This window comes from Carcharodon carcharias, chromosome 4 (genome assembly GCF_017639515.1).
Source record: "Carcharodon carcharias isolate sCarCar2 chromosome 4, sCarCar2.pri, whole genome shotgun sequence".
Classification (NCBI taxonomy): domain Eukaryota; kingdom Metazoa; phylum Chordata; class Chondrichthyes; order Lamniformes; family Lamnidae; genus Carcharodon; species Carcharodon carcharias.
The window spans coordinates 19,052,215-19,079,984 of NC_054470.1; the positions used below are offsets into that span (position 1 = coordinate 19,052,215).

The window sequence follows — 27,770 nt, forward strand, 5'->3', positions numbered from 1 at the left end:
CAGGAAAAATGAAAAAAAAAAACATATTATCTAAATGGTGAGAGATTGCAGAGCTCTGAGATTCAGAGGAATCTGGGAGTCCTAGTGCATGAATTGCCAAAGGCTAGTCTACAGATACCGCAATTAATTGCAATAGGAATTGAAAGCAAAAGGAGGGAGGTTATGCTTCAGTTATACAGGGCACTGGTGGGACCACATCTGGAGTACTGTGCACAGTATTGGTCACATTATTTAAGGAAGGGTCTGATTGTGTTGCAAGCAGTTCAGAGAAGGTTTACTAGATTAATACCTGGAATGGGCAAGCTGTCTTATGAGGAAAGGCTGAACAGGCTAGGCTTGTATCCGCTGGAGTTTGGAAGGGTAAAAGGCAACTTGATTGAAACATACAAGATCCTAAGGGGTCTTGTCAGGGTGGATGTGGAAAGGATGTTTTCTCTTGCTGGAGAATCTAGAACTAGGCATCACTGTTTAAAAATATGGGATTGCCCATTTAAAACGGAGATGAGAAGAATTTTTTTTATCTCAGAGGGTCATGAGTCTTTGGAACTCTCTTCTTCAAAAAGTGGTGGAAGCAGAATCTTTGAATATTTTTAAGGCAGAGCTAGATAGATTCTTGATTAACAATGTGATGAAAGGTTATTGGGGGTAGGCAGCAATGTAGAGTTGAGGTTACAATCAGATCAGCCATGATCTTATTGAATGGTGGAGCAGGATCGAGGGGCCGAGTGGCCTACTCCTGCTCCTAATTCATATGTTCATACATGAAGTGTAATGCCAGGTCACATAAGGTGATATTAAGGCACATGGTCAAAAGCCTGGTTAAAGCGGATGGTTTTAAGGTGCATCTTCAAGGAAGAAAGGGAGATAGAGAGGAGGAGAGGTTTTGGGAGGAATTCCAGGCTCAGGACCTAGGCAGCTGAAGTCATAACCATCAGTGGTGGAGCAATTAAAACCAGAAATGTTCAAGAGACCAGAATTAAATGAACATAGATACCTCAGAGGGTTGTGGGCCTGGAGGAGTTTACAGAGATAGATAGGGGTGGGGCCATTGAAGGATTTGAAAACAAAGATGTGAATTTTTAAATCAAGCTCTGCTTAGCTGGGAACCAATGTGGATCAGAGAGAATGGGGATGATGGGTGAATAGGACTTGCTGTGAATAAACACATAGCAGCAGAGCTTTTGATGACCTCACATTTATGGAGGGTAGAATTTGGGAGGCAAGCTAGGTGTGTGTTGGATTAAAGTTTTGAGGTAACAAAGACATTGATGAAGGTTTCAACAGGAGATGAAGTAACGGAGTTGACAATGCTACGGAGATGAAAATAGGCCAGCACAGTGCCAGCGTGGATATGTGGTTGGAAGCTCTCATTTCATGGTTAAATATGACACCAAGGTTGTGAACAGTCTGGTTTAGCCTCAGATAGTTGTAAGGTAGAGGGATGGAGTCAATGGAAAGAAAAAGGAGTTTGTAATGGAGGTGAAAGACAATGGCTTCAGTTTTCCCAATATTTAATGAGAGGAAATTTATGCTCATTCTGTAATGGATGTCAAACAAGAAGTCTGATAATTTAGAGACAGTGAAGAAAATGAGAGAGGTAATGGCGAGATAGAGCTGGGTCAGGGTGTGTGTGAAAACTGATGCTGTGTTTTCAAATGATGTTACCAAGGGGTAACATGCAGCAGAGAAATAGGAGGGTGCTAGGAAAGATATAGAGGGAATGTATGGGTGCAGGAAGAGAAGCCATTCCAGGAGATAATTAGCTAGATAAGAATAGAACCAGGCTGGAGGGTGGTGTGGTAAACTTTATCAAAGGCTGCAGTCAAGTCAAGAAGACCAAGGTTTAGGTTCATCACAGTCACATAAGATATTAATTATGACTTTGATTAGAGCCCACATGCAGTCCTACACTAAATCCAATTAATCAATCACTCATCTGCATTGTGCTCCCTGTTCCCCTAATGCATTCGAATTAAAATTTGATCCACATCTATAATTAATTTCATGATCTTGTCTCACTCTCTTCTTACAGTTTCCTCCAGCCCTATTTCTTCTTCCAAATTCTGTCCCTCTATTGCACTCCCCATCTTTGCCCCACCAATGGTGGCATAACTTTCAGCTGCCTTGCACTTACTCTCTGGAATTCATTCCTTCAAGTCCTTAACCTTTAAAACCCCCCTTAAACTTGTACTTTGACCAGGCTTTTCACCAATCTTCTCCAATCTATTTCCTTAGTTTCCTGGGCTGCTTTTCAACTTTTGATTACAGTTTAACTCCACTCTCTTAATCTTTGGCTGCCCTGTGCACAGTAGGTTGCGTATGTTGGAGGATCTTTCCACAGGCATACTTCCAGGCCTGGCTAACACAGTAATTTGTAGATCTGGTAGGACCTATTGGTTGGGGGGGGGGCGGGGTTGCAGTTGGGGGCACGTTGTTGCTGATGAGGGAGAAATTGAATTGGCTCTGGCTGTGTGCCTCTGTTCCATGTTCTTGACCACGCTCAGATGGCCCAAGAGGAGGAAGCGTGCCGTCTCCACAGGTGCTCTTGATGCCTTCTGTGCGTGGGCACAGGTATTGTGCGTCTTGCAGATATCAGTAACAACATTTTGATTCAGTTGGAATGATATTCCTTTGTTTTTTCTTGGTAGGACTTTATGATTTTGGCACCTCTTATTATATTAGCAGTGTCTTTAAAAGGGAGACGTGTGATGATGGTTCATGTTTGATGACCCTGCAGCAATTACAATACAACCCCCCCCCCCCCCCCCCCCCACCACCACCACCATTTGATCCAGCCTGTGGGCTACAGCCATTTGTCCAGGGATTGATCGATAACCAATTCTTCCTCTCTAATGGGCAGAGAGATGCTGTGTGGATAATGGCTAACAGCGCCGCCTGTGCTCAGAGCAGGTAAGGGCAGGCGGACAGGCGGGCCGGGCCGGTGAGCCGGAAGCGCCGCAGTTTGTTTCCGGGGGAGGGGGAGGAGGAGGAGGAGGATTTGCTCCAGCGATGGCGGCTCCGCTGGAAGACGGCGAGGTGCTGGACTCCGAGTCGGATTCCGAGATGACCACGGGGGCCGAGTCACAGGTAATGAAGGAGGGAAGGGGGTGAGGGTGAGGGGGAGGGTGAGGGGGAGGGACACAGACCGGCCGCTCACGTTGCGGAGGCGGCGGTTGGATGGTTATCCCCCCCCCCCCCCCCCCCCCCATCCCCCACCCCCAGGTTAGAGAGGCTGAAATGACTGAATGAAAATACAGTCCAAACATGATGAATAAACTCTCTCCTTGTATTTTCATTGATTCTCTCCTTCCTCGCTAATGGGATCTGATTGATTTTTGCAGCCGGTTCCTTTCTCCTTTCAGCCCTCCACCCACCCCACGTGTGATGCAGTCCTGAGGGAGTGCTGCATTGTCGCATCTGTGATCGAGGCCCTCTGCAGTCCCTGTTCTTACTGATGCCCTCCTCACTCCTTGTCCTGAAGCTTCAGTTTTTTTTTAAAATTCCCATCCTTGTTTTTTTTTCAGATTCACCCCCAACCCCCCCCCCCCCCCCCCCCCCCCCACCAACCACCTTTTTGTAGCCTCGCCCCTCTCCATCTCCATCACCTCCTGCAGCTTCTTAAGATCTCAGGTATCCTCCACTCGAGCCTCTCCAGCACCTCCCAGTCTTGATCGGCCCGCCGTTACCAGTCCTCGGCGACGAATGAAGTCGGAAAGCGCTGGAAATGTTCGGTGGGTCCGATTGTGGATCTGTCTGTGGGGAGAGAAAAACAACGTTCACGTTTCGGCTCGAGGACCTTTGTTCAGCTGCCTGAGCCCACGAACTCCCGAATGGCCTTGAAGGTGCAGAAAATTTGGGTTTATTTTAAAGTGCCAGTCAGGACCAGCAGCTAGGGTGCCAAAGCATACACAGACAATCCCTATTTTTCTATTTTTTTTCCTTAGTTCTGTTGAAGAGTCATACGGACTCGAAACGTTAACTGTGTTCCTCTCCACAGATGCGGTCAGACCTGCTGAGTTTTTCCAGGTATTTTTGTTTTTGTCACAATCGCAGCCTTACATGAAAGCTAAAAACTTGTACAAAGGGCTCAGCTGTAAATTTGTAATTAGGAAATGGGAGACGTACAGGCAGTGACACAGGATGACTCGATCAAGAAACGGGAAATGCCATTTAACACCATCTGATAGCCTTGAGCTACATCTAGTCAGCCCCCGTTAACAGTTTGTTTTGGACAAACATACATTCTTTGCTATCTCCAAAAGACAATGCTTAGTCTCTGCACTGCAATTACTGTACAAGTACAAAATTATCAGCCCACCGGTGGGGGGGGCGGGGGGGTCATTGTGCTGTGGCCTTTGTCTAACTAATGCCATTAAGTTGTAACTGATAGTAAAAAAATATATAAACTCTGCTCATTTGAACCTCGGTGGAGAAGCGCCTGGATTGCCCAGTGTTTGCTCCCCATATGTGTAATAAAGGAACCACTTGAATATTGCATCTGGATTCCAAGTGTTGAAATTTTGTACCAGAGTATTCCTCGGACATTTCAGCCTCCTGTAGTGTGACTGTGGTTTCAATTTGCAAAATAAGGGCAATCACTGTATCTTTACTGAGCAGAAGGCAGTCATTCGACCCAGCAAGTCTGCACTGGCTCTATGAAAGAGCGTTCCACCTAGCCCCACTCTCCTGCCTTGCACATTCTCTCCTGCAGTAATAATCTCTGCATGTTTCAAGCTTGAAAAGGAAAAAAAAACTTGCACTTATATAGTGCTTTTCATGACTACGAGGTGTATCAAAGCACTTTACAGTCAATGAAGTACTTTTGAAGTGTAGCCACTGTTATAATGCAGGATACATGTGAAAGGCCTGAGAAATACTCTGGTACAAAATTTCAACACTTGGAGTCCAGATGCAATATTCAAGTGGTTCCTTTATTACGCATGCAGGGAGCAAACGCTGGGCAATCCAGGCGCTTCAACACCGAGTTCAAATGAGCAGAGTTTATATATCTTTTACTATCAGTTACAACTTAATGGTATTAGTTAGACAAAGGCCGCAGCACAGTGACACCCCCCCTGCTCCGGTGGGCTAATAATTGTGTACTTGTACAGTAATTGCAGTGCAGAAACTAAGCATTGTCCTTTGGAGATAACGAAGAATGTATGTTTGTCCTATACAAACTGTTAACGGGGGCTGACTGGATGTGGCTCAAGGCTATCGGACGGGAGGCTGAGACCCTACTACATTAATATTGTGTCCTGTCCCAGCAGCCGTTGATACTCCTTTAACATTATTTTTGTCCTATGTCTAAGTGCAAGTTTTCTTCTTACAGGTCCGACATGCTGCAATTCCCCACGCCAATGCTAACACTAGCTGCACTGCGACGAGTATATGAGAGATTATTCTTATCCAGGGGTGTATATCTATATTCAGCCCCCAGTCTCACACTTGCTCCCACCATGTTGGATTTCTCAGTTGCTCTTCTGTATCCTTGATTAGCCTTTTAAATACCGCCTGTAACACGTAACACTGTTTCATCACCTTTTGTAAGTCACTTTTAATCTTTGTTAGACTTTCGGGTCATCAGATGAGCAGAAATTAAATATTGGAAAGACCAAAGCCACTGTCTTAGGTCCCTGGCCACTGTCTGGATCTGAACAAGATTGTTTGCAACCTTGGTGTTCTATTTGATCCTGAGCTCAGCTTCCATCTCCATATCCTCTACTTCACAACGTTATGGCACGGCGGATGATAAATGCTGAGCTGCTCAAATCCCAGAGGGAAACTTGAAACAGCTGCCACAACTGTTTTTTGTCATTTGTATTTTATTTTGGGATGCATGCCTTGAAATCAGTAGTGATAAGTCCACCGAGTCTTGGAGGTTTTCCACAAAACTAAAATATTCATTTATTAATAAAAGAAAAGATTTTAAGCACATACATAGTCCACAAATTACCACTATGATAACTCCTAGCTCCCATAATTAATCTGACTCCCAGCTACACCTCTGTTAAGGCAACAGTAAAACAATAGATTTGAACAGACTCAGGCAAAGCACACAATTCCCTGGACAATGATATTCACAGTAAGTTTTCTTAGCTTTGGTTCCTGTAGACAGCAGCATAGTGGCTTTTCACACTGTTAGACCTTAGAATTTCTTCCTCCTTACACGTAACCTCACCTCCTTTATAGACGTTTATCCCTTTTTAATGTAAATTTCATTGTTGCAATATGTCTTTGCAACTTTACTTTTTCCATCATACAAATCCTTCCGAGTACTCATAAGTAACCTCTGGGAAAAATAAACACACTGTATGACTTCGCTTCATATAGCTAGGTATATTATCTCATCATCTCTTTCAAATTCACTACTCTGGTTTATCTAAAAATGCAAATGTTCCTCGCACCTCACATTCTAAAACTTCAACCAAGTTTATGTGTTTAGCATTTCAAATCTAGCTTCCCTTCTGATGACTCAAAAGCTCCAGACTAACTGTCTGCAATTCAATTAAATCCCCCCCCTGCACATGCACGCGCGCGCGCACACACACACACTAATCCAAACCCCACTACTCTGGTTTATCTAAAAATGCAAATGTTCCTCGCACCTCACATTCTAAAACTTCAACCATGTTTATGTATTTAGCATTTCAAACCTAGCTTCCCTCCTGATAACTCAGACTAAATGTCTACAATTCATTTAAATCCACCTCCCCACCCCCCCTACACACACATATATATCCACATACAGAGAAACTAATCCAAACCCCACTATTAACCTACCTTTACAATAAATCACAATATTATGAAAATTATTATATTTTCATGCCACCCCCCCCACTGGAAAATGAACCATCATAATTTTAAAAGATGGCTTCCTTTTCTTAACCCACTTTATATTACTTCCTATACTTAGCTATATACTCTCACTATTACATTACCAGATGTATGCATTAACATAACAATATATATACAAATCTTTTGTATCAACAGAAATCATTCTCATTCAGTGTCCAGCTTTTTAAATGTCCAATTTTCCCTTTCAGCTTAAAACTCTTGACAATTAATCTACAATTAGATTTTCTCATCCAGCCACATATATAATCTGTAGATTAAATGGTTGCAACAATAAACTCCATCTGAATAGAACTTGCACTTCTGTCTCGAAATTTGTCCACAAATTTTAAAGGATTGTGGCCTGTATAATCAATTGTTTCTGACCAATTGTTTGCATATAAATCTCAAAATGCTGCAATGCTAACACCAGAGACAGAGCTTCCTTTTCGATTGTCGAATATCTGTTCTGTTGTATATTCAACTTCCGTGAAAATACACTATCGGTTTCTCAATTCCAGCATCGTCATCTTGTAACAATTCGGCCCCAACGCTTATATCGCTTGCGTCAACGGCCAATTTAAATTGCTTGGCAAAATTGGGTATTGCCAAAACTAGTGTTGTAGTCAATACAGTTTTCAAACTGTCAAATGCCTTCTGAGACTCCTGTGTCCGTTGAACCTTGTTCTTTTTTAATAGTTCAGTCAATGGAGCAACAACACTGCTAAAATTTGGTACAAGTTTCCAGTAAAATCCACCATGCCCAGAAATCTCAAAACTTGTTTTGTTGTAGGCATGGGAAATCCACAATAGCTTTGACTGTCACATCTCTCGGATCCAACTTTATCATATTTAATGGTATGGCCTAGATATGTAACTTGCACTTCTGTAAATTCATTTCTATCCAAGTTCGTTCCAAAGTTAGCTCCTTGGTTATTCCTCCAGATGTTGTAAATGCTCCCACGTTTGACTGAAAACTATTAAGTTATCAATATAAACAGCACAATTGCTCAGTCCTGCAATTACTTTGTCAGTCTTTGAAATGTTGCAGGTGCGTTTCCATAGCAAATGGCATGACTTTAAACTGATATAGTCCATCTAGCCTCACAAAAGCTGATATCTCCTTTGCTCTCTCCAATAACAGTACTTGCCAATATCCTCTAAGCAAGTCAATCTTTGTGATAAATTTTGACTGTCTCACTTTCTGAATGCAATCTTCCAACCGTGGTTTAGGATATGAATCAGATTTTGTCACCGCATTTGCCTTTCGATAGTTCACACACACTCCTTGTATTCCATCCGGTTTCGGTAACATCGCGATAGGCGAACTCCAGTTGATGCAACTAGACTCAATGATATAATTTTGAAGCATGAATTCAATTTCTTTCTGTACTTGTGATAAATTTGCCAGATTTAATCTATAAGGATGTTGCCTTACTGAAGATGGAACTTCTACACGTACATCAGGTATAGCTAAATTTGTCCTCCCAAGCTTATTCCCACAAAGAGCTTTGTGTGATTGCAATAGCTTCTCCAAATCACTTGTCTGTGAGTACTTCAAGGTAACTCAATACATTTAAATATTACATTTAAACTTTCAGGTAACCCTCGATATCTAATTTGATTAGAGGAAAATCAGTTTCAGAACCCTACATTTCTATCTCTTTCTCCTTTTCTACCACCACTAATACCACCTTTTGGTCCTCTTCCCAAAGTACTTTGACATGACAGACCCTCTGCTTCTTCTAACTGGAGTATTTATTAAATAATTTACTTCACTCCGCTTCTCTTTAATCCTGTAAGGCCCACTAAACCTTGCCTTTAACAAGTCACCCAGTAGTAGTAACAGAATGAGCACTTTTTCCCTAGAACAAAACTACTAGCTGCAGCTTTCCTGTCTGCCTTCAACTTTCATCACTTGCTGTTATATATTTAAATGTTCCATAGCTAACTCACTTGCTCTGTCCAATCTTTTTCTGAAGTTTGATACTTAATCCAGGAGGTAGTTTCTGAATTTTGACCCACCAATTTCTCATGAATCAGTTTCAGTGGTCGCCTTGCCTTATGAGCATAGATAGTTCAAAAGGACTAAAACCAGTTGATGCATTAGGAGCGGCCCTAATAGCAAATACCAAGAATGGATTTCTCCTATCCCAATCCTGTGGATAGTCCTGACTTTACGTCCTCATCATTTAAATTTTGATGCGATCTTTCCAAAGCCCCTTGTGACTCAGGATGGTAAGCTGCTGACTTAAACTGTTTTATCTCTAAACTGTTCATTGATTCCTTAAACAGCTGTGACATGAAATTTGAACCCTGACCTGATTTGTATTTCTTTAGGTAAACCATATCTTATTTAAAAAAAAAGTCAACTCCTCCACAATTCTCTTTGTTGTAATATTATTGTCAGTAAGTACTGATTTCCACTTTTAGTCTTAGGGAGGGCTTTTACACAATCATGACCCTAGTGAAAGGCTCTTCAAAGATTGGAATTAAAGGTGCTGGCTTAATCACTGGTTGTGGTTTCCCTATCACCTGACATTTGTGACATGTTCTACAGAATTTGATTACATCTCTATGCAATCTAGGCCAATAAAAATGTTTTTGTATTTTCACCTGTGACTTTCTAATTTGTAAATGTCCCCCCCATTGGAATTTCATGATCTCATAATCTCATTTCTAAATCCAAATGGTATAACAATCTGATGCACTTCCCTCCAGCTTTCATTTGCTGAAACATAAGGCCGCCATTTTCTTATTAAAATTTTACCCTTAAGGTAATAACATTCCGGAATACATTCTGCCTCTGATTCTGAGTAAGCTGTTTGATGTAATTGTCTTATTTGCATATCCTTTTTCTGTATCTCTACCAACTGCCTTGAGCTAAATGCCTCAGTTGCAATATCCTCCATTCTTTCTTCCTGAACAATCTTATCATAAACAGCATCAGCTAATTGGACTTCCACACCTTCTCCCTGCCTTTTAACTTCCTGTTCCTATTTCAACCTTGGTCTTGTTATTACACAATCTGGAAACAATCCAGGGTCGTCTCTCTGCAAAACTTCTGTTGAAGACATCTCTACGGGCTGCTCAACTACCTTTGGCATCACCCACATCTGTGACCCAGCTATATCATGACCTAAACTAAATTGAACACCTGCAATGGGCAATTTTTCCACTACTACCAACAATCACATCACCTGTTTTCCACTTACTCTTTAAATTTACCTTGCACAATAGAATAGGTTTAGCATCCCCATGAGCCCCACTTATTATCACCTGTTCCTGCAATACTTCCTCTGAACAACAAATGTCACTATTCCACAACATTAACGATTGACTTCTGTGCCTCTTAAAATTTTGACATCTTTACCTACTCCACCCTATACAGATGGAAGGATTTTTCCTTTAGATGCAAAACCTTTAAACATTTCTGGAACCTGCTCCTCAGAATTCCCTTTGGTAAATTATGAACACATTCCCACTTTACCTATCACTGATTCTTCCTGTTTGACCTGTGCACAAACCACTGGTTTTTCCAATGCCTGAACCTCAGAACCCACAGTACTTTAACTTCCAGAACTTTTCTGCACCCCAGTAATCCCAACAGATTTTCCATGTACTTTCCAACACACTGACTTCATGTGTCCAGCTTCATTACAATGCAAACGCCTCAATTTTCGAGTGTCACTTCTACCCTCAGCACTTCCTTTTTATTCTGAAAAAACTTGTGGAATTTCCACCTAATCCTCTTCCCTAACTACCCACCTTCCTTTCACTTTCCCACTTTCTATCCTTCTCTGATTTAAAAGGGTGACAAGAAGAAACGTTTAACCCTATGAACTGACTCATCATCATCAGCTGTCTCTACTGCTTGTTTTACTGTTTCAAACCTCTGTTCCTCCACATGAGTTCTCACTACCGGAGGAATTGAATCTTTAAATTCTTCCAAAAGAATTACTTCCCTAAGTGCTGCATGTGTCATCTCTATCTTTTAATGCATGTATTCACCGGTCAAAATTATTTTGTTTTACTCTCTCAAACCCAATGTAAGTTTGCCCAGGCTGTTTTCTCATATTCCTAAATTTCTGCCTCTATGCTTTAAGAACCAACTCGTATGCACACAAAATAGCCTTTCTTACACATCATAGTTCACTTCACTGGCGTTTCTTCTGACAGTGAAGCATAAACCTCATGTTCTATCCAGCAACCTGGATTGTAACAACAATGTCCAGTTTTCCTGTGGCCATCTCATCTGTTTAACTATCTTCTCAAATGAAATAAAGAATGCTTCAACATCCTTTTCTTCAAACTTTGGAAGAGCTTGTACAAAGTTAAGCATCTCCCCACTGGGTTCTGATCTGGAAATAGGTCCTTCAGCAACTTATGGTGTCTCTTTTAACTGCCAGTATTTTAAGCTGGAATTCTCTTTCTCTTTCATCGTTTTCTAACCTTGTCCTTTCCTGTTTTCTTTCTCGCTCCTGCCTTTCTACCTGTTCCCTTTGGAATGCTCATTTCCTTTCCTGTTTTTTGCTGCCTCTAGTTCCAATTTTTTTATTCCCAACTGAATTTGAGCCCATTCCAGCGACCCACCCCTTGGAGAACTTTGTCTCTTGGGTATTCCTTCTAATTTCAAATGCTGTGCCATACCTTCAGTTATGTCTGATTTCTTTACCCCTGCAGGTAACCCTAATTGTAACTTATCTGCCAATTCCATTAAGTTAGCTTTATTTGTCTCTTGTAAACTGAGCAAAGTTATAACTTCAATTCCCAGACAAATCTTAGCAACTGCCAAAGCCGTATTGCAGCCTCACTACTTAAAAAAAAACCTCACATCCACTCCTGAATTCAAAGTGCTTCTCGTACTTTTAACCTTAAGATTTACCAACCCCAAACCAAGCAAGGAATTTTAAATATATCTTGCAAAGAATCCCCACTTTTGTTACGGCATAATGGATGGTAAATGCTGAGCTGCTCAAACCCTAGAGGGATACTTGAAACAGCTGCCAAAACTGTTTTTGCAATTTGTATTTGGTTTTGAGATGTGTGCCTTGAATTCAGTAGTAATAAGTCCACCAAGTCTTGGAGGTTTTCTACAAAGCTAAATCACTCATTTATTAATAAAATAAAAGATTTTAAGCACATACATAGATTTACAAATTATCACTAGCTCCCCTAATTAATCTGACTCCCAGTTACACCTCTGTTAAGGCAACAATAAAACAAAATAGATTTCAACAGACCCAGGCAAAGCACAAAATACCCTGGAAATTGATATTCACAGTAAGTTTTCTTAGCTTCAGTTCCTGTAGACAGAGGCTTGATGCATAGAGGCTTTTCACACTTGTGTTAGGAATGCCTTCCTCCTTGCACTTAAGCTCATCTCCTTTATATATGTTTCTCCCTTTTTAATGTAAATTCCATTGTTCCAATATGACTTTGCAACTTTACTTTTTCCATAATATAAGTTTTTCAGAGTACTCATTATAAGTAACCTTTGGGAAAAATAAACACACTGTATGACAGCTTCATATGGCTAGGTATATCTCCTCATCTCTTTGAAATTTGCTACTCTGGTTTATCTAAAAATGCAAATGTTCCTCACACCTCACATTCTAAAACTTCAACCAAGTTTATGTGTTTAGCATTTCAAACCTAGCTTCCCTTCTGATGACTCAAAAGCTCCAGACTAACTGTCTGCAATTCAATTAAATCCCACCCCCCCCGCACATGCACGCGCGCACACACACACTAATCCAAACCCCACTACTTACATACCTTTACAATAAATCGTCATAATATTATGAGAATTATTATTTTCATTACAACAAAGAATACCCGTTTCCACCTCCATAACATCACCCAGCTCGGTCCCTGCCTCAGTTTCTCTGCTATTGAAATTCTCGTTGATACCTTAGTTACCTCTGGATTTGACTATTCTAACGCTCTCCTACGTGGCCTCAAACCTTGCACTCTTCATAAACTTTAGCTCATCCAACGACAAAACTTGTTTTTATATAGCTCCCTTAATTTAGTAAAAATGGCCTAAGGTATTTCTGACATTGAGCTGCATAATATATTAGGGCAGATTACCAAAAGCTTGGCTAAAGAGGTTGGTTTCAGTGGTGTCTTAAAGGAAGTGGAGAGGCTTTAGAAGGGAATTCTAGAGGCTAGGACCTCAACAGCTGAAGGCATGATTGCCAGTGGTAGAGTGATTAAAATTGGGGCTGCTCAAGAGACCAGAAATTTAAGGTTGTGGTGTTGGAGGAGATCAGAGATAGAGAAAGGTGAGATTATGGAGGGATTTGAAAACCAGGATGAGAATTTTAAAATTGAGGCTTTGCTTAATCAGGACCCAGTGCAGGTCAGAGAGTTCAGGATTGATGTTTGAAAAGAACTCTGCATGTTAGGACTGTTAGCAGGGTTTTGGAAGACCACCAGTTTACTCTGTGCAGAAAGTGGAAGGCCAACCAGGATGGTATTTGAATAGTCAAGTCAAAAGGTAACAAAGTCATGGATGAGGGTTTCAGCAGCAGATGAGGCAGGGTTGGAATCTGGTGATGTCACAGAGGTGGAAATAGGCATGTGATGGCATGGATATGTGGTCAGAATCTGATCTCAGTCAAATGCGGCATTAAGATTATTAGAAGTTTGATTCATTCTTACGCCATTGCAAGGGGCGGGATAGATTTGGTGGCTAGAGAACTGAGTTGGCTGGGAGGTTTCAAAGACACAATGTCTTCAGTCTTCTCAATATTTAGCTGGAAATTTCTACTCATCCGGTGAAGAGGGTATTCCCTCCAATCCTGCAACTACCACATAGGCCAGTTGAAGAGGAGAAACTACAATCCCCGACCACATAACGACCACAGAGACACTTTACCAGTTTTATTCAAGCATATGCAAGGGAGCCGCAATCATTCTTAAGAGTGAAAACCCAGCTCCCTGATTGATTACATTTCATTACTTTTGTACTTTTTCTTATCACAATACATTTGAATACATCCAATTCGTAACCTACACATTGTATCATGTTAAAACTATCCTATTGTATCATGTTAAAACTATCCTATTGAGTACATAAACATGTGATTTTGCTAACCAATTATTCTAAAGGATGTATACATAATTATATTATCCAATCAAAATTAAAACACGTACGCAAAGACCTTGGTGTTCTCAACTCAAGACTGCTTGTGTTTCATCAAAAGACCTCTCTTGTCTTTGTATGCCCTGTCCCTATCTGAGAGAGGAGTATACCTAAACTAACTTTGTTATGCTTTATCTCCAGTCCAGCTCTCAAGGCTTCACTGCATCGTTGCACCACTTGAATGGTTCTGCCTGTGACTGGACATTAGCTCATCTCTTGAAACTGTGTAAATCACACAAACTCAAAGCTCCTTTGTGTACAATGTCCATCTGCTTACCCTCAGCTGTCAATAGGTTTAACATCCATGGCTGCTTGGAGATTTGAAGTGTTCTTCAGTAAATTCTTAATGTTCTCTTTTTTAGCATTTTTAATTTCCCCCTAACATCCGGTATTAGATGTTGGACAAACAGTCTGACAATTTGGAGACCGTGTAGGAGTCGAGGCAGTGGTGGAGCTGTTAGGGTACATCTGAAACTCTTCTGCCAGTATTCTAACTTGTGAAGTTCCCTTCAACTCATGCTCGTTGATCTAGTTTGTTTCCCTGTTGCAGCCCTATAACCCTCCAAGATCTGAGCTCTTCCTATTCTGGCCTATTGTGAGTCCCTGATTTTTAATTGCTCTGTGTCTTTTGTTGCCTATTAGCCCTAGAATCTTGCCTCTAAACCTCTATCACTTTCCTCTCTCTCTCTCATATTTAAGCTGCCTTTTGACCATGTCTCCCAACTTTTCCTTCTGCAGCTCGTGTCAAATTTTCATTGAATTGCCTTTGGGATGCTTTCACTTTGTTTAAGGGATTAAATAAATGCAAATTGTTGCTGAGACTTTACGAACTAAATTCATTTCAGGGTTGAAGCTTTGGGTAAAAGTATCAAGTCCAAGCTCAGGCTTTTGAGAGACTGACACCTTCATATAAAGCTTTTAAGGATGGCGTTGAAAGCCACAAGGACAATTTAAGGGAGAAATGTAATCTTCTAAATCAATGTTTTTATTTGTTGAGATTTTTTACTTTAAACATAGAAATTTCAATTACTGAAGAAAAGACCTGTGAATAAAAATATTCATTAAGCATGTTGCACAGATTGTGGGAACATCGCAGCTAGATTGCACAATAAGAGTTGGAATTTCCAAAGGCAAAATGCATCTTTAATGGGTTTAGGAATTTATAAGTGAAAGAATAAATTTGGAACACTCTGGTGGTTGGCAGGGGTAAGTAACAATAGGAAGTCAAGTTGTGCGACAGCAAATGATCACTTCCTTGACTATTTTCCAAAGCAGTAATTATTTTCACTAAACTGATTGTGATGTTCATACTTATTAACTGTATTGTATTTCATTTATAGAATCAGCAAGCTGCTATCCCCAACTTCTCTGCTACACCCTTTAACGCACAAAACGATACAGAGGCTCATCCATCTGCATTTGATTTAAGCAGTCGTTACCGAACCACAGCATCTGACAACTCAAGTGAAGACAGTGATCATGATTCTGATGAAGAGGAAAGACTTTTGTGGCGAAGGAAACGTCAGAAGTGTTCGCACAGTGGAAACAATCTACCTTTTAAATCTCCAGTCATACCTTTTGGTCCAGTTGGTGATGGCTTTACGGGGACAGGAAATTCTGTCAAAGCAGAAGGTCGCAAAGTTAACAATATTTGGGGCAGTGTGTTGCAGGAGCAAAATCAAGATGCTGTGGCAACGGAGCTGGGGATTTTGGGAATGGAAGGCAACATTGACATGAATTCCCGGCAGTCTGAGACTTACAATTATGTACTGGCAAAGAAAATGATGGAAAAACAACGTCAGGAGGACGACGATGAAATGAATAAATTAGAAGCAGAATTAGATGAATATGTACAGGACGGAAAGAAAAGCAAAAGCCAGGAAGAGAGTAATCAAAGCAACCTTAAGCGCAAAAGGCCAGTTAGAGAAAGGCTGGGGGAAAGGCTCGAAATGAACTATAAGGGAAAATATGATATTAAAGAAGATGATAGTCCAAATAAGATTTCAGATGAAATAGCTTACAGGTTAGTATGTGTTCTTTATGTGAAATACAGATTATCTAAAATATGACGAATTGAAAATTTTGCTGTAGCAGTAGTGATAATGTGCCATCTGCAGTTTGAATCAGCCCCATGTGTGAACCTCAGCAAATTTGCCTCAACTCAGTGTGTCACAGAGCTGTGAAATGGTCTTTAAACTACAATTCTGTTCATTCTCCTTTTTTTTGTTCTTTGAGCAATATCTTGATTTGAGTCAAAGTATGGGCAAAGTGTGGGGTCTCCAAGTAGCCAGTGAATAAAACCTAATTAGTCTTCGTGCTTTTTTTCCCCTATGGAGGAAATACCTGGGCTGAATATGTCAGCCATGCCATAAGTAAAATCACAAGCTCAGTGCCATGCTACAGCAATTGGGTTGAAAAAAACGTGATCTTGGGCATTTATGATATTGCTGCTCTTGAGTCAGCTGTTGGGAGGCATGTGATGGTCCTTTTAATTTTGGTCCTGCCCCACATGACCCAAATATGATTGCATGCCTCTTCTGCCATAGTGACAACACTCTCAACATACACTGTCCTTCCTACTGTTGTATATGTTTTTATGCTCTCATTCCAGGGAATGTCAAAATGCAGTTATGACTTTATCAATACAGACTAACTGGTTTTGGCTTAACATCAACATAAACTGTAGCGTAACATGGGAGTACTTGATCCGTCTAAAGCTGTAATCACCTTTTGAGACTACCTTGAAGGTATTATGTCTCACCTCTTCAGCTTTAAACACAACTGCATTATAGCTACAAATGGTACACAAGAGCTTTGTTTCTGGGCAACATATACTGCTTGTGAATCTTTCCAATCTCCTTTTTTAATTTAAACTGTTTCAAGTTGTTAAGGAGATAACTAGTCTTTGCCTCTTTGGTAGTAGTAACAAACTTAACCAGCATTTGGACACTGAATTCTATGCTTCTGTGCCTTGGAGCATGATGTGTTTTTTCTGCTCAGTGTAATGCGGCGCCATTGTTGCAAGCAGTTACCATTTCAAGTTTGCAGTACTTGTTATACTCCATTATACTTGTAAGTCAATAACTGAGTAACTAGAAATCAAATTTATTTGGGAGGGTATGACATGATAGCCTTTACTGAGACACGACTGCAAGATGGTCAGGACTGAGAACTAAAATATGCTAGGTTAGAACTACTATAGGAAAGATAGGGAAAATGGCATGGGGAGGAGTAGTCTTCTTGATTAAGGATGAATTCACTTCAGTGGTAAGAGAGAATATAATGACAAGGAAGTAGGCAATAGAGACTTAATGGGTAGAACTAAGAAATGGGGAAAAGGATTAAAACTATAGCGGGAGTTGTGTATAGGCCTCCTGGTAGCAGCTGTGAAGTGGTAGATTATATAAATGAAGAGTTTAGGTAAGCATGTAGTAAAAGCAGAGTGTTTTTAATGTGTTTTGTTTTATAGCATTAGTACAGATTCTTCTGACTCCACTGTTGCTAAATTACTAATCTGACATCCAGTACTGGATGAGTAGAAATTTCCTCCAATTAAACATTGGGAAGATTGAAGCCATTGTTTTCGGTCCTCGATCCAAACTTTGTTCCTCAGCTACCAGCTCCATCCCTCATTGGCAACTGTCTAAGTCTAAACCAGACTGTTTGCAACCTTGGTGTCATCTTTGACCCCAAATCAAGCTTCTGACCACATTTGTGCCATCACTAAGGCAGCCTATTTCCATCTCCATAATATTGTCTGATTTCATGTCTGCTTCAGCTCATCTGCTGCAGAAACCCTCATTCTTGCCTTTCTTACCTCTAGACTCGACTATTCTAGTGCAATCCTGGCTGGTGTCTCACATTCTACCCTCTGCAAATTTGAGCCCATCCAAAACTCTGCCTATTCCCTAACTCTCACCAAGCCTATCCTCAGTTATAAATTCAAGCAGTTCTAAAGCAACAGATGTCAAGCCAACTGGCCTATAATTAATTTTCTTAAAAAGTGGAGTGATATGCAATTTTCCAATCTAAAGGAATGGTTCTAAAATTGAGAGCGCTTTGGAAGATTATAGTTAAGGCCCCTGCAATGTTATCACCTACTTGAAAATCCTGAGATGCAGGCCATCTGGGGTCCTGCGGGTTTGTCAGTCTTTAGTGCCATTATTTTCCTTAGTTATTTTGCTTATGTTAATTTGGATAAGTCCCTGATTCAATATTGGTTTCCTTGGAGCATCGGTCAAGCTGACCTATTCCTCTACCTTAAATACTGAACACAGTAATTGTTCAGCATATCCACAATTTCCTTATTTTCATTGATAATATCACTATTATAAGTTACCCACGAGGTCCACATTGCTCCTGATCATCTTTTTCCTAATAACTGTAAAAGAAAATGGTTGATTTTGATATCCTTGTAAGTTTCTTTTCATACTCCAATTTTGAGAATCTTTTATTCTGTCATCCTTTGCTATTCTTTATATCTTTCCCATTATTTGTGCTGCTTTTAAAATTTTTGTATTACTTTTCTTTGTTTACCTCTACCTCACCTCTTTTAATTGTTTCTTTTGGGAAATAAACTCTCGCCCCTTAGGGTATAAACTGGCTCTGTATCACAAATTATTTTTGAACAATTTCCTCTATTGTGCTGTTGTTTTACTCATTAACAGATTTGTCCAGTTTACTGTGGACAGTTCTGTCTTATCCCATTGAAGTCAGCCTTACCTACATATGGAATCTTAGTAGGTATTGTGTCTTTACTGTTCAACCACTATGTCAAACACAATCATATTAAGACCGCTATTAGATAAATGTTCATGCACCAGTAGGCTGTTACTTAAATCCTGCTCATTATTAAATCTGGCATGGCAGACCTCTTGTTGCTTCTAGGACATATTGCTGCAGGCACACTCAAATTCACCATGTATCAGGCTACTTATCTCAATAGCTTATATTTATATAGCATCTTTAATGGAATACAATGTCCCAAGGCACTTTACAGAAAGTGAAACAAAACACGACACGGAGTAACGAATGGAGATATTGGTTCAAAGGGCATGAAGGAGATTCAGATGTAGTGATAGACAATGATTCTGTTTGCATACCTGAAATTTTCTAGCTTTGCCTGAATGCTGCAACTGTTGCACTTTTAAGAGCGTTTACCAATGGTGTAGTTTCTTTTTAATCTGCCTGAATGTTGTGAAATGAAAAATCTGCAAAATAGCCTAATATTTCACATGGGTAAAATAATGAAAAAAAGTGTTGCACTTATTGCACCTTTCACAACCTCAGGATGTCCCAAAGAATTTGACAGCCAATGAAGTACTTTTTGAGCTGGAGTCACTGTAATGTAGGAAACACAGCAGCTAAATTTTGCACAGCAAGGCCCCACAAGCAGCAGTGAAATAAATGACCAGATAGCCTGTTTTGACAATGTTGGTTGAGAGATAAATGTTGACCAGGACACTGGGAAGACTCCCTCATCTTTGAATAGTGGCATGTATGCAATTCAGAATGACAACAAAATAAACTAGAGCTGTATTATTACCAAGGCAAGTGTTTAGTTAGGATACACATCAGTCTTGATCTAATTGAATGATGGAACATAAAAGTTTCATCCGATGAGTTCCAGTATTGAGCAGACCACTCTTCGCTTCCCTTTGAGAGAAACATGAGGCTAACCTGCCACCACTTAAAAAAAAATCAAATTTTTTGCTTCTGAATAATCAACACTATATCTCTCTGAATTGAAAAGTAAAACAAGTTTGCTATCTTAAAAGCTTTCCAGCCATGGGATGTACTTTTAAATTTGTTATATACATGGATTTCAATGAAGTAAAATCAGCCTAGTGCCTATTCTCGTTGGAGGGGTGAGCAGTTTTTTATTTTGGGGCAGGGATGGAGGGACCAAATTGGCCCCAAGATGAAATATCAAACAGCAGCAAATTGGCAGATTAAATTCCCTATGGAAGACAATATTGAGACTAGGCACTGATTGACCAACCAGCTTCATTGTTTGGAACTTAAATAATAATATTAAACTCCAGATGAGACCGTATCCCAGTGCCTTAGCGAAGATCCCCAAGCCTTAAACAACCTGCGGTCAAGTTCTCTGGGTTTAATTAAGTGGAGTGGCCAGAAGCAAAAACTCTACCCATGTAGATTACTAAAAGAAAAGGATTTAAATTTATATAGCGCCTTTCTTGAACTCAGGATATCCCAAAGTGTTTGACAGCCAATGAAATACTTTTGAAATGCAGTCGATATTGTAAGCAGGAAATGTAGCAGCCAATTTGCACACGTCAAGCTCCCACAGCAATATGATAATTCCCAAAAAAATCTATTTTAGGGATGTTGATTGAGTGATAAATATTGTCCCAGACATAATGGAGATCTCGCCTGTTCTTCTATCGGAACCGTGGAATCTTTTACAGCCACTTGAGGGTCAGATGGGGTCTTGGTGTAATCTCTCATCTTAAAGATGACGCCTCCAGCAGTGTACCACTCCTTTGATCTTTAAAGAACATACTTAATGAATATCTTGGCCTTAAATCAAAATAATGCAGCTTGGGGATGTTGGGAGTTGGGTGGTGGGGCTGTGTTGTGGCTGGTGACAGCTGCTAATGTTGAAGCTATATAAACCTGTTATTAAATAACGTATTGTAGAAAACTTTACTAACATTTGAAATTCAATTATTCAGGCTCCGAGAACCAAAAACTGACCTGATTCATAGGGTTGTGAAAACTGTTGGAAGGAAGAAGGCAATAGAACTGCTGATTCAGACGGCTGAAGTAGAACAGAGCGGTGGACTCATGATTGTTGTAAGTAATGTTTTTCGAATGAATGCATAACTCTGCGAATTTGTCCATTGAGCCATATACATCAGGAAAATCCCAGGCTCAATCCCCAGTCTTTGTTCAATTAGCTAATCTTGGCTGAGCTAATGATGGGATTGTTATAATTGACTTTTGCATCCCTGGGTTAGGAAGAGGGAAGGTGGCTGGTGTTTCCTTCTTGGATGCTGTTGGACTTGTGTGTCTGTGTGAGCCCCTGGTTAAGGAGAGGAATGGGCTTGGTTGTGACGCCTTCTGCAATCAAATAATCTGGCAACACTGTCAAATTTCCTGAATAGTGATTGATTGGGCAAGGTACTGCACAGAATTTGGTACTCTAGGGACCTTACTCCAACGAGGAGTCAACATGGTCATGGAGAGGGAAGTACAGTACTTAGATTAGCTGAGCGTGAGTGATGGGATTTCATCCAACTTGTTGAAAACGATGATCTATTGGTTAGGTTCAAAAGTGAACACTATTATTGTCATTATGCTGAATTAAGCTTTAATTTAATACCTGAATGTACATAAAGGATATCCTCAAACATTACTGATCATAAATTTAAAATGTCTCTTTTGAGTAAGCTACTAAATGCATGAGATAAGAAAATTATTTAGTCGTGAATTAAAATTTGTTTCATGTTATATTGAGGGAACTTTTCAACAAGGATAACTTTACAAAGACTGTTTTTGCAAACGTATTACACACAAGGTATTACACACAGTGAATTGTAAATTATAAGGTGCTGGGATATATTTATATAGTTGTATTTTCTGCTACCTGATTTGTGGCATTGCACAAAGTAAATTGAAGAAACTGAAGAAATAGATATGCAGAAGATATTGGTACATGGTTCAGGTCGTGAGGTTTCCATTATTGCACTTCCATTATTTCACTACCTTGCAAGTAGATTTTAGGGCATTGAGTCAGCTTCCATAAAAGTAAGGTCCTTGGACTGCTTATTGGAGCGACTGATGCCACTGAATTCACAAAGCTATCTAAGGCACTCCAATTTCCTGAAGAGTTTGTTTTTTAAAAAAATCAAGGGCAGTCAAAGTGTGATTTGGAGATCGTACTTTGCATCAAGCTGGGAGGGATCTCCTACTTGAAGTGTCCTGTACAGAGAGTTTTAATGTAATACTAATGCTTTGGTGCATTGTGGCTTTGTACTTGGGGAGAGATGAACTGTTTTTGTGACCTCAAAGGCTTGGAACTCCATGTCTCAGAGAGAGAGGATATCCAGGGAGTAGAAATACATGTCACAAGCGATGAAGTGAAAAGGTTACAGAAAGAGTGCAAATATCTGAGACAGATTTACAGAGGCAAAAAGAAAAATCTAAGCCTAATTAGAGTGGGAGAGATGATGACTTAGTGGTAAGTAAGCAAAGGCATATTTACAGGAATACGGAAGATTTTTCTGCATAAACAGACCTGTCCTTCAATATCTTATTTTCTTGTACTCAGGATGGCAGTCGCAGAAGAACACCTGGTGGAGTTTACTTGCAATTATTGAAGAATACGCCAAGCATCACCCAAGACCAGCTAAAGGTTAGAGTTCAAACATTTTTTTGGGTAAAGAATTTAATCATCAAATACTACTATTAGGTAAAGGCACTTTTTTGCTTAAAATTTACCGGACATTGGCATTGATGCAGTAGGGCAGTTGTAAATGAAACAAAAATGCTATTTGAACTAGAGCAGGAGTAAAAAGAAGCAATTGTGCATTTTGTTAATGATCTGTAGTGATCAGAAATTTCCAAATTTGATCCCTCAAGTTAGCCAATCTTTGTTCCCACTGTCGTTTCAGCAACATGTTTTGCTTCAGAATTCCTAAAGTATGGAGAGGACAAATCCTGGTGTTCCTGCTGCTGGTCATTTCATTGAAATGCTTGCTAAATGTGTAGGCAGGGCTCAGATACATTATGTAAGTAGCACAAAGTCCAGTTCAACAGAGTAATGCTTCTACAGAGTACTTATGTTAGGGAATTTGGTGAATGAGGGAAGAGATGCTGTTCTGGTATTATACAAAACAAAAATCAGTCCAAGAAAGGGTGCAGGAGACATCGAAACCTGAGAGCCGAAGGCTAAAGACATTAATTATATGAGCAGGTAGTTGATTTGTTGATGAAGTTTAAGAATTTTTTCCTCTAAACTAGGGATAGTAATTAGGACCAGCAAAAAAGAAGTACTATATCAAATTTACAGCTTGACTGGATAAACTACTTAAAATAGCAACAAATAACCCTTGAATAAAGACTTTAATTAAACAAATAAAATAAGGCTAGTCTCTAAGATTTTGCAGAGCAGGTTACCTGTCTCGAATGTGGGAGTTTGTGGATGGCGAGACTGTCCAGAGCAAACATGTCTTTAGGAGATGTCTCCACCTCAGATTTCTCCAGTTCAGAGTCATTTGAGCTGGAGTGCGAGTTGGAGAGACTCTGACACAAAAGGAAAGAGGAGGAATTTCTGAACAGTTTTATCCAGAATACAGTCATATTCTGGAGGAAGACATAGGATCAGGGAAGGGAAGGTATGACTGTTAGGGATCTGGTACCTGGGATTCAGGAGAGGTTGAGAAAGAAGTCCCACCTAATTGTGGAAGGGAGGTAGAGGAAGGAAAATGCAGACAAATTAGGGAATTCAGTAAAAAACAGTCTAATCATGATGGATTTCAATTACCTTAATATTAATGGGGCAGAAGATGTAGGTAAAAGGGATACGTTCCTACAATGTGTAACAGAACACCTTTATAATCCAATATGTAAAAAGCCTAATAAAGGAAGATTTGGTATTGGACCTAGTAATTGAGAATGAGCTAGAGCACATAAGAGAAGTAAAAGTAGAGAAACAACTCGGTGACAATATGCTTTAAGATGATAGAGAAGGACATAGTATGAAAAAACAGGTTAATAGACTGGAGAAAAGCTGATTTTTGAGGGGCTAAGCATAAAACCTGGGAAAATAAATGGGTAACAATATTGGAAAACAATATAGATCAACAATGGGAAACATTTAGCATGGGTTTCAACAGAGTGCAGGAAAAATATACTCCACTAAAAGGAAACAACAAGCTAAACACCAGTGAATCTCCATAGATGAATAAAAACATAAGGGAACAACTGAGGTTTAGGAAAGAGGCATAAGTTAATTACATAGGACTGCAGAGGAATGCAAGATATGAGAGAATATGAAGAGATTAGGAGAAGTCAAAAAAATTGAAATAAATTACCAACGAATATAAAACAATAGTAAAATATTTTACAGACATATGAATTAAAAAAGGGCTGTGATAAGAATAGGGCAATTAAGGGATAATCAGGCCAATACCACAGGTAATGATAGATGGCGGAAAGAGTAAATAATTATTTTGCTTCGGTATTTGCCTGGGAGATAGAACAGGTAGACATGTCATTGAATGGTGGGTTGAGTAATGAGATAAGTGCATTTAAAAAAAATTTTTAAAAAGAGGGTGATATATTGAATAAAATAATCCAGCTCAGGATAAAACCCCTGGTCCGAACGGATTGAATCCATACATTTTAAAAGAATCTAGGGAAGAGAGAGCAGAGCTGTTACTACAATTTCATAATTTGTTGGCAAAAGGTGTAGTGTGAGATGACTGGTGCATAGCCAATGCAATTCTCGTATTTAAGAAGGGGAACAGAACATCCCCAGGCAATTACAGACCGGTCAGCCTAGTGTTGGTCCAAAAGTTAAAATACTGTGGATGCTGGAAATCTGGAATAAAACAGAAAAGGCTGGAAAAACTCAGCAGGTAGGGCAGCATCTGTGGAGAGAGAAAGGTTGTGACCTTGCATAAAAACTGCTTAACATTGGTTAAGAAAACTAATAAAGATTTATTAAAGGAGAGAATAGAAGAACATCTAGAAAAGAAAAATGCAATAATGAATAGTCAGGAAGGATTTCAAAAGGGAAATCTTACTCGACCAACCTTATTGAATTTTTGGAGGACGCAACAGAGTAGACAATGATACCGTTTTTTTTTTTATTCATTCGCCGGATGTGGGCTTCGCTGGCAGGGCCAGCATTTACTGCTCATCCTGGCTGCCCTTGAAAAGGTGATGGTGAGCTGTCTTCTTGAACAGCTGCAGCCCATGTGGTGTAGGTACACCCACAGTGCTGTTAGGAAGGGAGTTCTAGGATTTTGACCCAGCGACAGTGAAGGAACGGCGATATATTTCCAAGTCAGGTGGTGAGTGACTTGGAGGTGAACTTCCAGGCGGTGATGTTCCCATCTATCTGTAGATATAATGTAGACATAATTTTTGTGGATTTTCAAAAGGCCTTTGATAAGGTGCTCCGTAATAGACTAATGAATAAGGATGGAGAATGTGGACTCAGCAAACAAGTGGCAGGATGGATTCCTAGGTGGTGCCAAGACATAAAGCAGTGTGTGGGAGTAAAGAGAAATTATCTAGAGTGACAGAAGGTGGCAAGTGGTGTTCCACAAGGGTCAGTTCTGGCACCAGTCTGTTCACAGTTTAACAATTTGGATTTTGGAATCACAAATACCATTTCTAAATTTGTGGTTGACACCAAATTGATGGGGGTAATCAATACTGATGGAAGATTGCAACACATTACAGGAGAACATTAATAAACATGCAGAATGGACAAATAATTGGCAAATGAAGTTCACAGATAATGAGGTAGTACATTTTGGTAGGAGGAATAGGAAGATCAGTTATTCCTTGGAAGGTGCAAGGCCAGGTGGGGTAGAGGAACAAAAGGATCTCGGGTCACATAAACTAATCACGAAAGATTATGCCATTGATTAGCAAGACCATAAATAAAGTAAATTTAACTCTTGGCTTTATTCCTAGAGGAATATAACTGAAAAATAAGAAACTTATGCTAAACCTATATCAAACCTAGGTTAGGCCACACTTGGAATATTGCCTGCAGTTCTGTCGACCATATTATAAGAATGATATAGAGGCACTGGAGAAGATGCAAAGAAGATTTACAAGCATGAAACCAGAAATTAGTGGGTAAAAATATCAGGAAAGGATGGACAGGCAGTGTCTCTTGAAAAGTAAAGGCTGAGAGGTAACCTAATAGAGGGTTTTAAAATTATGAAAGGATTTGAAAGAGCAGATAGATAGAGAATTTTTCCATAATAACAGGCCATCAATATAAGATAGTCACTAAGAAATCTAAGAGGGAATTCAGGAGAAATGTCTTTACCCAAAGGGTGATTAGAATGTGGAACCATCTGCCACAGAGAATAGCTGAAGTGAACAGTGTTGATACATTTAAGGATAAGCTAGGCAAGCACACAAGGGAGAAGGGAATTGATAGTTACAATGGTAGATGTGGATGAGGAAAGATGGGAGGAGGCTCAACTAAGTATAAATGCCAGCATGGACTGGTTGGGCCAACTGGCCTGTTTCTGTGCCATATATCATTTGTAATTCTGTTAGATGTGTCATTACAATGACATTTGCTGTCCAAGCTTTGATGTGTAGAATGGCCACTTGGATAAGGCCACTAGAGGGCCTCTTAAACCACAATCGTATAATGACATATATTCTTATCCTCCTGTTTAACTCCCTTCATGATTATTCCCCTCCCTAACTCTATAATCTCCTCCAGCTCCATTCCTCTGCCTTTGTCCTCCTGTGCATTCCTCTGTTAATTTGTAGGTTAAACTTTCAAAGCGTTGTCAGAAAATATGATCTGCCAAAATTCATTTTTATAGGTAAAATACTTAAAATGGAGTCATATTAAGTATCTGAGTCAGAAAAAAAACTCTTGCTTTCAATTAACAGGAAATCTTTTATGATGAAAATCAGAGAGAATACAATTGCAAAAAAGCAGCCAAAAAAAGGAGACGACACATCATTGGGAAGAAGATGAAACAGGCTATTAAGGAGCTGAACCTGCAAGTGGATGATGATGCTTCACGAGAGACTTTTGCTAGTGACACAAATGATGCTTTGGCTTCTGTTGAGGATACAGAAGAAGTTCACATGGAGAAGCCAACATTAGATCCAGAAGATGCAATTGAACTTGATAACAGTAATGATCTGGAAATCTTTTGAAAAGTTTGCCTAATTAAAACGCTGAATACTATGAAACAAATGTAATAAATGCCCTTACATTGATCTCATTGATATGTCTAGTTGAAATACTTGTGCTAAATTTAAAACATCCCTCAGTTTCATTTTAGACGATTTTTTGATCCTTTGTGGTGTTAGTTTGTTAACTTGCAAATTCAATCGAACAACGTAAACTGTCATTTAACTTTGTTATGCTCATATAACAGCGTTGTTAAGACTATAGGGTAACGTTTTGCATTCATAACTGCAAAAGAAGCTTAAAGTTTTCCCTTCTATATGTAAATGTTACTACTAGTTTGCAAATCGTAACTTTCCACCAATTGAGTAAACTTTTTTTTAATTTAAATGCAAATTCCTTTTCAGCTCCTTCGATTCATTTCAGCATATATGATTCTGATTTTAGTTAAATTAAAAACTGATGAATGGTTTTGGATGAGCAGGTATTATGGGGTTTCAATTCTTTGGATGTGCATGGTCAGGTAGGTAAAGCCATTAAAATGGTCAATAGCAAATTGAATTTTATAAATGAGTGTATAGTCCAAAAGCACTTAATAAGTACATAATTGGCAATAGACTAATTTGGCTGTGATGCACAATTTTGGGTATCCCATTATGAAATGAAAGTACGCTACTTTTGCCCATCTGACTTTCCAGTCAATATGTAGATTAAAATCCCCCATGATTATTGCTGTACCTTTCTGGCAAGCTCCCTATCTCTTTTATGCTTTGTCCTACCGTGTAGTTACAATAATGGGCCTGTACACCACTTCCACAAGTGCCTTCTTGCCTTTATCATTTACATCTCAACCCAAACTGCCTCTACATCCTGGTTTCCTGGACTTAGGTCATCCCTCTCTAATGTGCTAATACC

The 27,770-nt window shown here is 39.7% G+C and overlaps 1 protein-coding gene across 1 annotated transcript; it reads left to right on the plus strand.

The window, feature by feature from the left end:
- Positions 1-2,976: 2,976 nt before the first annotated feature.
- On the plus strand, positions 2,977-27,251 carry phax (phosphorylated adaptor for RNA export). The gene is made up of 5 exons (XM_041185554.1): positions 2,977-3,087; positions 15,325-16,007; positions 20,683-20,803; positions 22,281-22,364; positions 26,609-27,251. The coding sequence occupies exons 1-5, from the start codon at positions 3,010-3,012 to the stop codon at positions 26,879-26,881; spliced, it is 1,239 nt and encodes a 412-aa protein (XP_041041488.1). The 5' UTR covers positions 2,977-3,009; the 3' UTR covers positions 26,882-27,251.
- Positions 27,252-27,770: the final 519 nt, after the last annotated feature.

What these genes read in the sequence shown, in the direction of transcription:
- phax (XM_041185554.1), top strand. Translation starts at nt 3,010, where the DNA reads ATGGCGGCTCCGCTGGAAGACGGCGAGGTGCTGGACTCCGAGTCGGAT. An exon ending in CCACGGGGGCCGAGTCACAG is followed by an intron (nt 3,088 to 15,324) that starts GTAATGAAGGAG and finishes TTTCATTTATAG; the next exon opens with AATCAGCAAGCTGCTATCCC. An exon ending in GCGGTGGACTCATGATTGTT is followed by an intron (nt 20,804 to 22,280) that starts GTAAGTAATGTT and finishes TCTTGTACTCAG; the next exon opens with GATGGCAGTCGCAGAAGAAC.